This window comes from Orcinus orca, chromosome 10, assembly GCF_937001465.1.
Source record: "Orcinus orca chromosome 10, mOrcOrc1.1, whole genome shotgun sequence".
In the NCBI taxonomy this organism is placed as follows: Eukaryota; Metazoa; Chordata; class Mammalia; order Artiodactyla; family Delphinidae; genus Orcinus; species Orcinus orca.
This window is the reverse complement of record NC_064568.1, coordinates 86,125,781-86,140,189: the sequence shown is the minus strand read 5'-3', so window position 1 is coordinate 86,140,189 and position 14,409 is coordinate 86,125,781. Positions and strand designations below refer to the sequence as shown.

At 42.3% G+C, this 14,409-nt stretch overlaps 1 protein-coding gene across 6 annotated transcripts in view; it reads right to left on the bottom strand.

The window, feature by feature from the left end:
• Positions 1–14,409, bottom strand: part of RIPOR2 (RHO family interacting cell polarization regulator 2) — a 212,564-nt gene that overhangs the window by 111,657 nt on the left and 86,498 nt on the right. Inside the window, exon 1 of one of the 6 annotated variants that reach the window (XM_004273515.4) lies at positions 2,393–2,661. The exons of the other annotated variants lie outside the window; for them this stretch is intronic. Coding sequence (XP_004273563.2) covers positions 2,393–2,453 — 61 coding nt within the window. The 5' untranslated portion in view covers positions 2,454–2,661. Of the gene's footprint in view, positions 1–2,392; positions 2,662–14,409 lie in introns of those variants that run through there. 6 annotated transcript variants of the gene reach the window in all.

The window sequence follows — 14,409 nt, the reverse complement described above, 5'->3', positions numbered from 1 at the left end:
AAACTCTGTGCAGAATTCCTTTTATACATTGCTTTCTAACCTATTCTAAGAACCCATTTTTGTGAACACATAGTCAGAATTAGTATTTATTGAGTGCTTACCGTGTCTGAGGCACTATTCTAAGCACCTTCCCTGTAACAATATTTAATCCACACACCATCCTAGGAAGTTAGCACTCCATTTATAAGTGAGTCAACTGAGAGAGAGATTAAGAAACCAGCTCAAAGTCATAGAGTGAATTAAGTGGCAAAGCCCAGGCAGTGCAAGTCTGGAGAGGAAGCTCTTGACTATTACCCTGCAGGGAGCTTACTTAAAAAGAAGGAACTACCTGGACAAGCTTTCACATAAATAGGCAAACATGATCCATGACTCTGAAAACTGAATACAAATATGCTGGATGTTGGACTTGCAAGGATTCTCTCTCTAATCTTTAGAGATTAAGTTAAATGAGATAATCAGTCTGGAAAGTACAAAGCATATCACCTGTGAAGTACAATGCAAATGTTATGAATCTATTATGAAGATACCCTGTACAACCCAATAGGTATTATTGTCCCATCTCACCACCGAAGAAACAGAGGTTTAGTTTAGCAATTACTTTGCTTAAATCACATAGGTAATATGAAGCAAAATGAGAATTTGAATCGAAATCTTGTCTGACTCCCAGCTTGACTCTTTACCGTGCTGTTGAGGTTGAAATAATCACATTGATACACATTGATAATCATGAATGCTCAAGAGAGAGATCTTACTCATCAAGCCCTGCTTTGCTGAGGTCTTAATTCTTTCCCTCAGAGTGGGGCCGCTCACCTATCCGTCTATAGGTGGCACTCTTTAGCACAGTAGCCATTGGTAAAAGAGAAAAATCCCTTTGGGGGAAAGAAATGTGGCCTGGCATTTTGGAGGTTGGGTAGATAATTACCAAATTGTCCCATTTAGGCTTATCTTCCTAGTTGTAAACATGTTCTAATTCCTGAAGGGAGTAACTAAGTATGTATACACAGAGAAAACATCTTTGTTTTTTTTTTTGTTTGTTTGTTTTTTTTTTGCGGTACGCGGGCCTCCCACTGTTGTGGACTCTCCCGTTCCGGACGCGCAGGCTCAGCGGCCATGGCTCACGGGCCCAGCCACTCCGCGGCATGTGGGATTTTCCCGGACCGGGGCATGAACCCGTGTCCCCTGCATCGGCAGGCGGACTCTCAACCACTGCGCCACCAGGGTAAGCCCACAGAGAAAACATCTTTAAGTAGAAGTGAAAGCTGAGGAATGGAGCCCAAGATCAAACTTCGAGTCACAGTGGCTCTACCTGTCATCCAAGTAGAGCAACAGCTTGAGAACATGCCAAACAGCAAGGAAGCTGGGAGAGACATTCTTTAAGCTGGTTGAAATTGTGATAAAAACCCAAATTATGGTTTTAAATATTTCTGAGGCTACAACAAAAGTAATGTGAAGACAGACATCAGTAATGGTAACCTCCTAGATGACTAGATTACAAGGGATTCTTATTATGCTATACTCTTTCATTTGTCTTCAATGAACTTGTACTACTTGGGTAACTGCAAAATTTACTAGAGCTCCTTTAAAAAATTACTTGATAAGAGTTTTTTAAAAACTACCAGATACGGTTCTTGCGGAAACCAACAAGTTTATGAGGTCCCGAGTCCAGAATACCACTTCTTTAGACAGTTCCAAATTCTTGAAAAGCTCTTGCCTACAGTCCAGCCTCATAGGCAGCATTTGATTACAAGGCATCTGTAGATTACAAGATTAGCCATTTCAAATTGCAACCCTTACAGTCAAATCCCACAACACTGGTCTACCTGGGGAAACCTAAGCTGCGCAGTTGATGTCAGAAGCTAGCATGGCTGCTGCCTCCCAGCCTGGAAGAAGAGGAAAAGGGAAAGGCAACTGAGACAGGGTTGGGGTGCCAAATAAGTCCACGGAAGAGTGGAGAGGGCAAGACCCAAAGGCAGAGAGAGAAAAGAAGGACAGGTGGGTAGTGCAGAGCAAAGCAATATGGCACTGTGGGGCACCATCCCCGGCCCATCTGTCCAACTGCTGCCCTGCAGTCCTGCTGTGTGCTGAGCACGGAGACAGACTTATTTCCTTAAGGTGTTAGACAAGAGAGCACAGAAGAGGGACAAGGGGAAATTTTAGTACTATTTTCTACCCTAAACTAAACCTTTGGTCATGACTTTAAAAAAAAAAATTTATTTGGAGGAACCATTCAGTTCCCTTGTCCCGGGTTCTGCAGTGTACTTCTGGGGTGCCAGCCCATCCAGGATGCTTTCAAAGTCCTCAAGTCCCTTACCCAAGCCGGGCCACAGTTTCCAACAGTGTCAAAGCTAAGCAAAGTAGATCAGAAAGGCTCCTGCCAGAATGACGTGTTTACCTTCACAAAAAACATCATCCTCTTCATCCATCAGGAGCTCCTTGGAGTCTAGATACTGCATCTTGGAGCCGGCAGTCAGCGTGTGCAGTGGCCTCAGCAGCTACCCTGCCCTCCGAGGCGACTTCCTTTTCCCAGCTTGGCTAAGCGCCCCGAGAGGGCAGCGTCCGCCTCTGCCCTCGAGAAAGCAGCTTCATTCATATGAACAGGCTTCGTGAGCCTTTTGAAGAGTGCATTCCAGGTGGGGTAATTTTCACCACTGAGAAGAAAGAATTTTTTTCTTTTTTTTTTTTTGGAAGGGGGCTGCAGATCCGGTTGGAGCTGAACAGAGATAGCGCTTAAAGTCTGAGGGCAATGAATTCTATTTCAAAGCGACAGCTTTCATATTTTCTTAAAGAGGAAGGCGGCCGTTTAACTTTCTTATGAATTTGAACACAATGGGTAGTGTTGAAAGAGAGGGGGTTCACATTTCTCCTATCTTGGTTTTGCTTCAATGACAATTTATCTGAAAGGAAAGCAAGCCACTATGCTAGACCCAGGCAGGCATCTGGAGGGACAGAGCTTTTCTTTCACTCAGTAATAGTTGCATTTTTCTTTCTTTGCAAACCCCTGGCATTTGAGGATTAGAAAATTTCCAACACTTAAACCAGATTTAATGCACATCTAGGCTCTTATTGACTCAATCTATGGTCAATAAATGGATAAATCATTTGGGTCAAACAACTTCCATTTTATAATACTGACTCAGTATGATACTTCAGACTTATCACTAAAGCAGAAAGGAGAAAATGTAACTCAGAAGGCAGTTCCTCCCAGAGGGAGGACTAACCACTGACCTGTCACGTCAGTACCAGTGGTTCGCATCACTATATTGAAACACCCAAAGTGTGCTAAATTCTGTATGGTGGTTCAAACACAAATCTCTGAGTGATACTGCAACCTCACTTGGGGTTTCCCAGCCCTCTACTTTGTGTTATAAGACGTCTCAGGCGTCAGAAGCTTGGAAAATGCAAACGGAGATGATGGCAGGGAGTTGTTGGCCCAAGGTGTTTATTTCTGGCAACCTTATTTATTGAGTAGGGTTTTAAAAATATGTACATATATTAATAGACTTTGTTTTTTAGAGCAGTTTCAGGTTCACAGCAAAATTGAGAGAGGAAGTAATAGAAGCTCCCCATAACGCCCTGCCCCCCCCCACATATAGCCTCCCCCATTATCAACACCTCGACCCCCAGAGTGGTACATTTCTTACAACTGATGAACCTACGCTGATACATTATTATCACCCAGAATCCAAGGTTGACATTAGTCCAAGGTGCATTCTTGGTGTTGTATATTCTATGGACTTGGACAAACAGATAATGACATGTATCCACCATTATAGTTTCATACAAAGTAGTTTCTCTGCCCTAAAAATCCTCTGTGCTTTGCCTATTTATCCCCCCACCACCACAACCCCTGGCAGCCACTGATCTTTTTTTTAAAATAAATTTATTTATTTATTATTTATTTAATTTTTGGCTGCTTCGGTTCTTCGTTGCTGCGTGCGGGCTTTCTCTAGTTACAGTGAGCGGGGGCTACTCTTTGTTGTGATGCGCGGGCTTCTCGTTGCGGTGGCTTCTCTTGTTGCGGAACACGGGCTCAGTAGTTGTGGCTCACGGGCTCTAGAGCACAGGCTTTGTAGTTGTGGCGCACGGGCTTAGCTGCTCTGCGGCATGTGGGATCTTCCCGGACCAGGGCTCAGACCCGTGTCTCCTGCACTGGCAGGTAGATTCTTAACCACTGCACCACCAGGGAAGTCCCAACCACTGATTTTTTACTGTCTCCATAGTTCTGCCTGTTCCAGAATGTCATAGTTGGAATCATATACAAGGTAGACTTTTCAGATTGGCTTCTTTCACTTAGTAGTATGCATTTAAGTTTCCTCCTTGTCTTTTCAGGGCTTGATAGCTCATTTCTTCTTAATTTTGAATAACATTCCATTGTCTGGATGTAACACAGTTTATCTATTCACCTACAGAAGGATATCTTGGTTCCTTCCAAGTTTGGGCAATTATGAATAAAGTTGATATAAACAACCATGTGCAGGTTTTTGTGTGGACATAAATTTTCACCTCCTTTGAGTGCATAAAAAGGAGCGCGATTACTTGATTGTATGGTGAGAGTAGGTTAAGTTTTGTATGAAACTGTCAAATTGTCTTCCACGGTGGCTGCATCATTTTGGATCCCCACCACTAATGAATGAAAGGTCCTGTTGCTCCACATCCTTGCCAGCATTTGGTGTTCTGGATTTTGGCCATTCTAATAGGTGTGGAGTGGTATCTCGGATTCCTAAGTGCTTTTGAAGAGACTCCTGGTGCTACGTTCCAAGCTAAGAACTATCCCCTCCTCCCCTAACCGTATCCTTGAAATTACACCAGCTTCCCCCAGGGGAGAGTATGGAAAATAGAGCTGGAGAAGTCCAGCTGTGAGAACGGATGTGTACAGAGGAATTCTAGAGTCAGTCAATCATGAAGGGTTATTTGAGCACCAGCAGTGGGCTTACCCCTGCACTGGGTGCCGTGGGGTTTCCAGAGACAATATGTAGCCTGGGGCCTGTTGGAACCTCCAATTGCTCTCGAGCAGGGTTCAGACCATCCGTAGGGGAGAGTTTGGAGATGGTGTTTTTGGTTGCACAACGACTGGGGGTATGACTGACATTTAATGTCTTGGTAACCTTCCTGTAATGCATGGGACAGTGGCTCGAGAGGCATTTAGTGTCCAGCCCTAAAGGCCAGTAGTGCCCTTACCCCCTTGAGAAATACCCTGAGAGGCAGACAGCTGGTGTTGAAGCCTTTCTCTAGATTGCCTTTGCTCCCCTCCTTTCTGACCCTTCCACCACCATCTCCCACCCCAATTCCCACTCAAATGACTTTTCTGGTCAAGGGTTGTGCTTAATTATCTAAATTAAATTAATTTAAATGGGCCTGAACTGGAGGTTGGTGAAGCCATTATGGAATATAGTATGGGGGTTCCTCAAAAAATTAAAAATAGAATTACCATATGACCCAGCAAGCCTACTCCTGGACATACATCCCCAAAATTTGAAAGCAAGATCTTGAATTGATGCTTGCACTGCCATGTTCATTGCAGCATTATTCACAATAGTCAAGATGTAAAAGGAATCTAAATGTCCATCAGTGAGCGAATGGATAAAGAAAATGTGGCATATAGATACAATGGAATATCATTCAGCCTTAAAAAAAGAAGGAAATCCTGTTATATGCTATAATATGGATGAATCTTAAGGACATCATGCTAAATGCAATAAGCCAATCACAAAAAGACCAATACTGTATGAATCCCCTTATGTAATGTATCTAAAGTAGTCAAATTCATAGAACAGCAAGGAGAATGGTGGCTGCTGGGGGCTGGGGGGAGAGGAAAATGGGAAGCTTTTCGATAGGTATAGAGTTTCAGTCATGCAAGATGAAAAAGTTCTAGAGATCTGTTGTACAACAATGTGCACATTGTGGACTTAAAATGTGGACTTAAAAATTGTTAAGAGGGTAAATCTATGTTATGTGTTTTTTTTTACTATATACAAAACAAAACAAAAAAATGGCCCCAAATGTAGGAAATTTGCATGCAGACCCGAGCTCCATTTGTTGTGGCTGGGATGAGAGGCTAGGTATCAATTCTGATGATCACTACGTTTCTCACCCATTGTCCTGTGCCCTTTAATCTGCATAACCGCACAAGGTGGGTGTTATCTCATTTTACAGCTGAAGCGGTGGGACTTAAATAAGGTGAGAGCTTAAATAACTTTCCTAAGAGCACATAGCTAGCGAGCGGCAGATTGCACTAATTCTAAAGCTCACCCCATTACCTCTCATCTAAACAGCTTTATGGAGTGACTGCCAATGATCTGGGTCACCAGAGTATCCCCGTGGCTCCTGGGGACCTGCACTGCCTCCATTTCCTCCCACCCCAGAACCACCAGGTTACCGTAGTAACCCTGGGGTCCCTAGCCATTCCACTTCAGCAAGTGAACATAACCTCGCTAGGCCTACCTCCTTATCTTCAAATGGAGAAAATAATATCTCCCTGTTAAGGGCTGAATTGTGTCCCTCCGCCATCCACAACCAAAGTCCATACGTTGAAGTCCTAACCCCCAGTACCTCAGAATGTGACCTTATTTGGAAATAGGATAATTGCAGATGTAATCGGTTAAGATGAAGTCATACTTGAATAGGACGGGCCCCCTAAAAATCCAGTTGTCCTTATAAAAAGGGGAGATTTGGACACAGACACACACACAGGGAGAACAGCATGTGAAGATGAAAGCAGAGATCTAGAAATCAAGGAATGCCAAAGATTGCCAGCAAACCACCAGAAGCTATGGAACAGATTCTGCCTCACCTTCTGCAGAAGGAACCAACCCTCCTGACACCTTCATCTCAGCCTTCTAGCCTCCAAAACTATGAAACAATACATTTCGGTTATTTAAGCCACCCAGCTTGGGGTGCTTTGTTACGGAAGCCCTAGCGAGCTAATACATCTCCTCATTTGGCTTGTTTTGAGGATTACAAAGAATAATTCATGTAAAGGAACTGACAGAGCACATGGCACGCCATACATACCCAACTGTAATTATCCAAATTAAATCTCTCACAGGGCAGTTTAGGGCCATTTCTTGGGCTGAAGCCTCAATGTGGGCGGAGAGTGAGCAGCCACCATGCTCGGTACAAAATCTCAATCACCCTTTGGACATTCTCCTCTGTCTTTTCTCCTCCAATTTAGGTATTTTTAAAAGACAGCTAAGAATCTCAAAGAACAAGTCATAAATGCCACTAAGAATGCCTTGAGAGCAGCATTATAGAAAATGTGTTCCTTGCTCCCAAAGTTCACAATCACCTTAGAGAGAAGGCATATATGCATGACATGTTGGCTAAGGGGGGAAATGAATGACCTATAGATGCATGCATCCATACGGATCCATTCCAGAAACATCATGTTGACTAAGAAAGTCTCATAAAAATATAAATAATATGAGTTGACTTATATAAATCACAAAAATGGGCAAAATGAAAAAATATATAAATAACAGCTAAACTGACAAAAACAGATTAACAGGAGAAGAGGCATACAAATTTTATTAACATTTGTATAATGCCTGGGGGCTTCACAGAAAAGAAGTGAAAATCCCAAAGAAGTGGTTAGACTTGGGGGCTATATACTATTTTAACAAAGAGTGATAAGTTGTGGAGAAGTGACTAGACAAAGAAAGGCGGGGAGGTTTGGACTCTTAGGGGTGGTGACTTGGGGGAAGGAGACTAAGAAATGGATGACAGATAAGGGTTGTTTAATAAGGTATGTTATACAGAGACACTGAAGTGTAAGGAGTTGATGCACTTTTGCTAGCTTGAAGATGGAGGGGGTCCCATGCAAGGACCAAAGAGCAGCCTCTAGGAGTAAACAGTGACCCCCTAGCTGACAGCCAACAAGGTAACAGGCACTTTAATCTTACAGCTGCAAGGAGCTGAGTTTTGCCAACAATCTGAACGAACTCAGAAGTAACTTCTTCCCCAGAGCCCCGCCCAGCTGACATTTTGTTTTCAGTCTTGTGATACCCAGAGCAGAGTACTCAGTTAAGCCTAACCTACAGAACTGTGAGTTAATAAATAGGTGCTGTTCTAAAAGAAAAAAAAGATATGTTATGCAGGCTCATCTCATCTCTGGTGATAAAAGTGGCCTTCAGTTGATAAAGAGTCATTTTCCTCTTCCTGGTACGGGAGAGGGGAACACTTTTACAAAGAGAAATTTATGCCCTGTGTCTGCTATTTCTGAATTGCCTTCAGCTAAAAATAATCCTAATGCCAATGTGGCATATTTTGGGGTGGCGTATTCTGATCCTCTTCAAATCCATACTAGAAAAGAAAGACTAAAGCTAGGGAAACTGAGTGCTCAGAGCTAGGCAAGTCAGTGAGGTGGAGTTAAGGGGGTGTAGGTTATACAGAGTAGTTTTGACTAAGCAGTGAGAGATGAGTCTGGAACAATAACTAAAGGACCTTGCACTTCAGTGATTGAGGCAAACAGCTAATACTTGGATTTGAGGAAGAGAACAAAAGTAAGGATGAACCAGTGTGAGCCAACTATTTTAATAAAAGGCTGATTTGTGATAACCTGGGCTAAGTTTGACAACAGAACTCACCAAGGTCAAAAGCACAGGAACATGGCAAAGCTTTTATACCCTGAACAGTTGGTATCCACCTTGTGCTATACCAGGTATGCAGATATGCACGGTCTAGTCCTTGCTTTGAGGAGCTTTACTTGCCCATTCCTGTGTTCATTCATTTACTCATTCATTCATTCATTCATCCATCCATCTATCTATTTGAAAAATGATAATGAATGCCTACTATATTTCAGGCACAGTGGGAAACATTTAAGTAAATATATAAATGACTGTGCTTGTGTTGTGTTGAACATGTGAAAATCAACACGGTGATATTATTTTGTGGTATGAGAATTTGTTATAATGATTGGCTATTTATTAATTTTAAACATTTCTGCATGGTTTGCTGTTTTGAAAAAAAATTACCACCTGTGAAGTGCTTAGAGGAGGAAGTCAGCCTGATGGGAAAATGTCATCATCCAATGTGGGCTTTCATTTCAATAGAGGATGGGCTTCACAACCTTCTCTCTGTACCCATTCCTGGAGAATTTCCCACTCCCTCCAGAAAGTATTTCTAAATACATAATTTTCAGATACAAAAACTTCAGAGCAGGGAGAAGAATCTGAAATAATTAGGGGTATTAGAAACAGAAAGGAGAACAAAGTAGGAGAGAGGAATTGAAACTGTGAGGAGTGTTTGGAATCAAGAAAGAAAAAGAAGGTGAAAATACCACAGAGCCAGAAATAAGCTTATCTTTGGGTAACTTTGCCTGTAAAAATGCACATAAGATGTATCTAACTGCAGAATGCCATGGACAAGGAGCTGAGACTAAAGGAGCATGATTTTTTTTTTTTTTTGCTGACAAAGCAAGAGACTTTATTGCAAGGGGCACCCGGGTGGAGAGCAGGTGGGTAAGGGAACCCAGGAGGACTGCTCTGCCACGCGGCTCGCGGTCTCGGGTTTTATGGTGATGGGATTAGTTTCTGGTTGTCTCTGGCCAATCATTCTGACTCAGGGTCCTTTCTGGTGGCGAGCGGAACCGCTCAGCCAAGATGGATTCCAGCAAGGTGGATCCTGGGAGGTTGGTAGGACATGTGGAGTGGTGTCTCCTCTCTCCTTTTGACCTTTCCCGTATTCTTCTACTTGACGGTGGCTTGTTAGTTCCGTGTTCTAAAGAAACATGATTTTAATGGTGTTCCTGTTTTCACATTACAAGAGGAGACACCCACCTCATGGGATTACAGCTCTCCCAGAGGCTTCGTAAGTCTTCCTGTTCACCTTCCCCCATTTTAGGGGTATCTTTCAACTGTAGAAGCCACACTCAAGGTCACTTACTACAGGTGCTGGGGAAGCCTGAAGGACAGGCTGACCAAAGCTCTGGATGGATTTGCCTCCCCAGCTGTGTCGTAGCCTTCAAAACCAAGAGCGAACAATATAGTGAAACCAGCAGACTGGTAGTCACTGGAGTGGTTAGAGAATGAGTTTGGAGCTTCTTTAAAGCCCCTTTCCCAGAAAATTGGCATAATTTGACCTGTCTTTTGGTTCCCTGGAAGACCCCATTTACAAGGCTGTCTTTATTTAACTTGACTCAGTGCTGCCTGGAGTGAAGAGCCTCTTCCCTGGGCCTGCTTGTTGAAAACAATCAGAAGCAATTGGTGAATAACTAAGCTGCCTAGGGCAGTGGTAAGAATTGGGGGAAAACAGTAGGTGAACCAAACTCTGAAAAAAAAAAAAAAAAAAAAAAAGCTGAGGAAACAGATGGCCACAGGGAGCTTTGAAAAGCTCTGACATATTCCTGGGGATCCAGAAGGCCAAACACGTGTAGGGCTGTGCGCATGACCAGGCTGTGCACATGCTTAGAAAAGACCTGCAAGGCCATAAACTCTCACCTCTGTCTAATCTTGAGGCTCTGCAGAAGCAGGAAGTAAATGTTAAGGCAACCTTATAAAGTGCCTAGCTGAGTGTTGAAGATGTGTCCCAGCTTACATACACAGTCACTTGGCAAAAGCTAAGAGTTATTGTTTCCAGGCATCTAAAGAAATCTCTGTCCAACGTTAGCTGACTGCTAAGTAACTAAGCAGAGATTTCAGTGTCCACAAATGACAAAGAATACAGACTTTACAGAACTAGTTCGGAAAAGTCACTAAACAACAATAAAAACCCCTAGGGAAGGGGGAGAATCTGATTTCCAAAATTCCCATATAATATTAAATAAATTGTCCAGTTTTCAACAAAAAATTGAGACATGCAAAGAAACAAGAAAGTATGGCCCATAAAACAAAACAAAACCAATCAATAGAAACTGTCCCTGAAGAAGCCCGGATGTTAGACTTACTAGGACAAAGACTTTAAATCATCTATTTAAAATGTATTCAAACAATTAAAGGAGAAGAGAAGAAGAATGTCTCATGATGGAAAATATCAACAAGAAGATATTGTCTGAAGAAAACAAAAAACACTCACTCAAAAAGATATATGTACCCCCATGTTCATGGCTGTGTTATTTACAATAGTCAAGATATGGGAACAACCTTAGTGCCCATCAGTGGATGAATGGATAAAGAAGACGTGGTATATATACACAATGAATACTACTCAGCTATAAAAAAAGAATGAAATCTTGTCCTTTATCAACAACATGGACGAATCTAGAGGGTATGATGTTAAGCAAAATGTCAGACAGAGAAAGACAAATACTGTATGATTTCACTTATATGTGGAATCTAGAAAAACAAAACAAATGAACAAACAAAACAAAATAGAAACAGACTCATAGATACAGGGTAAAAGCTGGTGGTTGCCAGAGGTGGGCAACTGGAGTTGGGGGATGGGCAAAATAGGTGAAGGGGATTAAGAGGCACACACTCCCAGTTATCAAATAAATAAGTCATGGGGATGTAATATACAGAAGAGGGAATATACTCAATAATATCATAATAACTTAAGATGGTGACAGATGGTAACTAGACTCATCGTGGTGATCATCTCATAATGTATATAAATGTCGAATCACTATGTTATGTACCTGAAATTAATATAACATTGTATGTCAATTATACCTCAATAAAAAAAAGAAAGCCATATGTATACATATATTTTTTTCTGACAGAGAAATGTGATAGAATGATCAAAAAAGAGTTTCAAATAATATTACATTATTAATAATGTAATAATATTACATTATTATTTTAATGTAATAAAAATACATTACATTATAAGAAGGGAAATTGTCCCAAACTTGGGCTGAAGTCAAACTTTGTGGTGTGGTTGGAACAGCAGCACCTTCTGGGATGTATCTAACATTCTTAATAAAATGTACCATCAGTTTCCTGATAGATTTTCATTAGTTAAGAGTCCTTCTGGAATATCGATTTATCCTACCTGCCTAACTTATAGCCTTATACTGAGCTAAGATACTGATGATATTAAACTAGAAATTCTTTTTTTAAAAGTCCAATATGTTAATGATCATCTAAATTACATAAATTACATCCTTTGTAAATTTTAAAACTTATAATAAAAATTTTTAGATATACAAAGGTACATAGTTTCCCAAAATTTACTTTGGGCTTCAAAAACTAGACAGTTAAAGACCCCTGGTACAGATCCCGCATTGAGTGCAGCAGGCCTGCAGCAGGCCCTGTAGGACCTGGGGCCATGATCCCCTGTCCCACATGGAAGCTGGGGCCCATGGCCTCTGGGCATCTGCAGAGGGAAGGCCTGGCAGCTCCATCCCTTTACACGTACTAGCTTTGTGGGTTGTGACCCATTCATCTCTTGACCGGTTTCTTCTTAGCCTCAGAATTTCTTCTCCTCAAGGATAGCAACGAAAGTTAGGAGTTGAAATTTGGGACTTGCTATGTTCTGATTTTGGCCAAATGTTTTTGAAAACTCTTCCCAGTGTGGCTTCTCTTTAATAGATATGTCTCAGTGACTCCTGACTATACAGAGGACAGAAAAACAATCTGGGGAAAGAGATCTTTCAGAGACCACATTCAAGGAAGGAAGGAAGGGAGGGAGGGGGGGAAGGAGGGAGAGGAGAGAAAAAAAAGGAAAGCATGAGGCTAAGGGCAGAACATTTTTCTTTTGGAAGGAAAATACTTCCAGACTGCATTTTTTTTTTTTTTTTTAGGTTCTGGGGGAAGAACGCTCCTTGATTTGAAATTTTAGCCCTCCTGGAAATTCAGAAATGCGGCTCTGGGTGCTGTAGGAACACTACAGGGCAGAGTTGGGCCCTGGATAAACCCTTGACATGCTTAAACTCTGATTCCCAAGTTCCTGGCTCATCTTAGATAAGCTTCAAACCTGCTTTGTCAGGCACCCAGAAAGACCTAAATGCACTGAGTTATTTGGATGGAGAAAATGGAGAGTTATAGATGAAGAAATCATGATTCCTCCTTTGTTTCTCTGCAGGCTCCTTCCTCCTTTAATGTTTTGTTTTGAAGTGTAAATCACAATTAAGAGGATCAGTGAAAACAGAGCGTGGAGTAAAAGGAAAGACAATGCAATGCGTCCCCTCTTCCAAATAAGGGCACAGTCCTGCCCAGGAGGGACTCAGTTCCCATCTCCTAACTCTGGCTTTCCAATGTTCCCAATCTACCAGCTCGATGGTGGCTTTTAAGCTTTTCCCTCTAAAGAAGTGGAGTAGCAACAGCTGCTTCCCTCCCCTCCCTGAAAACATAGCAGCAAGCTGGTAGAGAAGGAGGGTGATCCAGCTCTGACGCTTTACAGTTCAATGAGCAGCCTTGAACTTCAGTGAAAAAGGGGGGGCTATGGTTTCGTCTCTTCCCTCGAACTAAAAACAAAGCTAGCTGAAAGAGAAGGAGGAGAAGATGGAGAGAGAGAGGAAGAGGGAGGGGGAGAGGGGAGAAGATGAGGAGGGAAGAAAGAGAAGAAAGAGAAAAGAAAAAAGGAGGAGGAAGAAGAGAAGGAGAAGAAAAAGCTGCTTTGATTCTAAACACAATACTTGACCATGGCCATAACCTGAAGCAGTGAGGGGATGAGCTTAGCTTCCTCTCAAGGGTGGCTCTCTCTGTCTCTCTCAAATTATTGCACATGGGAATTTGGAGTTATTGAACAGTCTGCATATTTTTTAATAATTTCCCTTTTAATTGTGAGTTCAGGTTGCCCATGGAGAAGCTTTGTTATGACCAAGGGATCTTTATTTTTAGGCACTGGACTCCCCTTTCCTCTTCTCTCCATCATGCTCCCTCTGGTTCCTGCTCTCTGATTTCTTTTCAGCTGAGAGGTGTGAAAAACAGTCTATGGTTTGTTTCATCTCTGCACAGCTGTGTCAATCCCTCTTACTTACCTCTTCAACATAAGACCAATTTTTTGTTTCTTTTCCTAGAGCCATATCAGGTGTGATAACAGGTTGAAAAGTGCCACCCATCCTCTCTGAGACCACAAACAGAGCTGAATCAGTGAACCTAGACTTATAAACAAGGGCGTAGACCAGAGAACGTGATGAGACCAGAGGAGGAGAAAGAAAGCAAGAAGATAAAAGCACTGCAGCTTCAAGCGCGAGGTGAGCGGAAAGCAGCCAGCCCTTCAAAAAACAAGAATCAAAAACCAAAACACAAACCTCATGAAACTGTCATGAGCGGGAAGGTTTTGAGAGTCGTTTCTACTGCAGATTTTAGAGACTTCTTCCATTACCCCGAGGTACCCACGAGCTATAAACCCAAATCCTTAAAAGTTCAGCCTCAAGGCAAAGGGTCTAAGGGAAGGGTCTCAGTGGAAAGGGTCTCTGTGCTACTCAGGTAACCTTACAGTCAGCTTTTGTGAAGTGGTTCGGTTGGGCCAGCTTTCTGGTCATTCCGTCAGCGAAGAAGCAATCAAATTTGGAGAAAATGGGTCGGG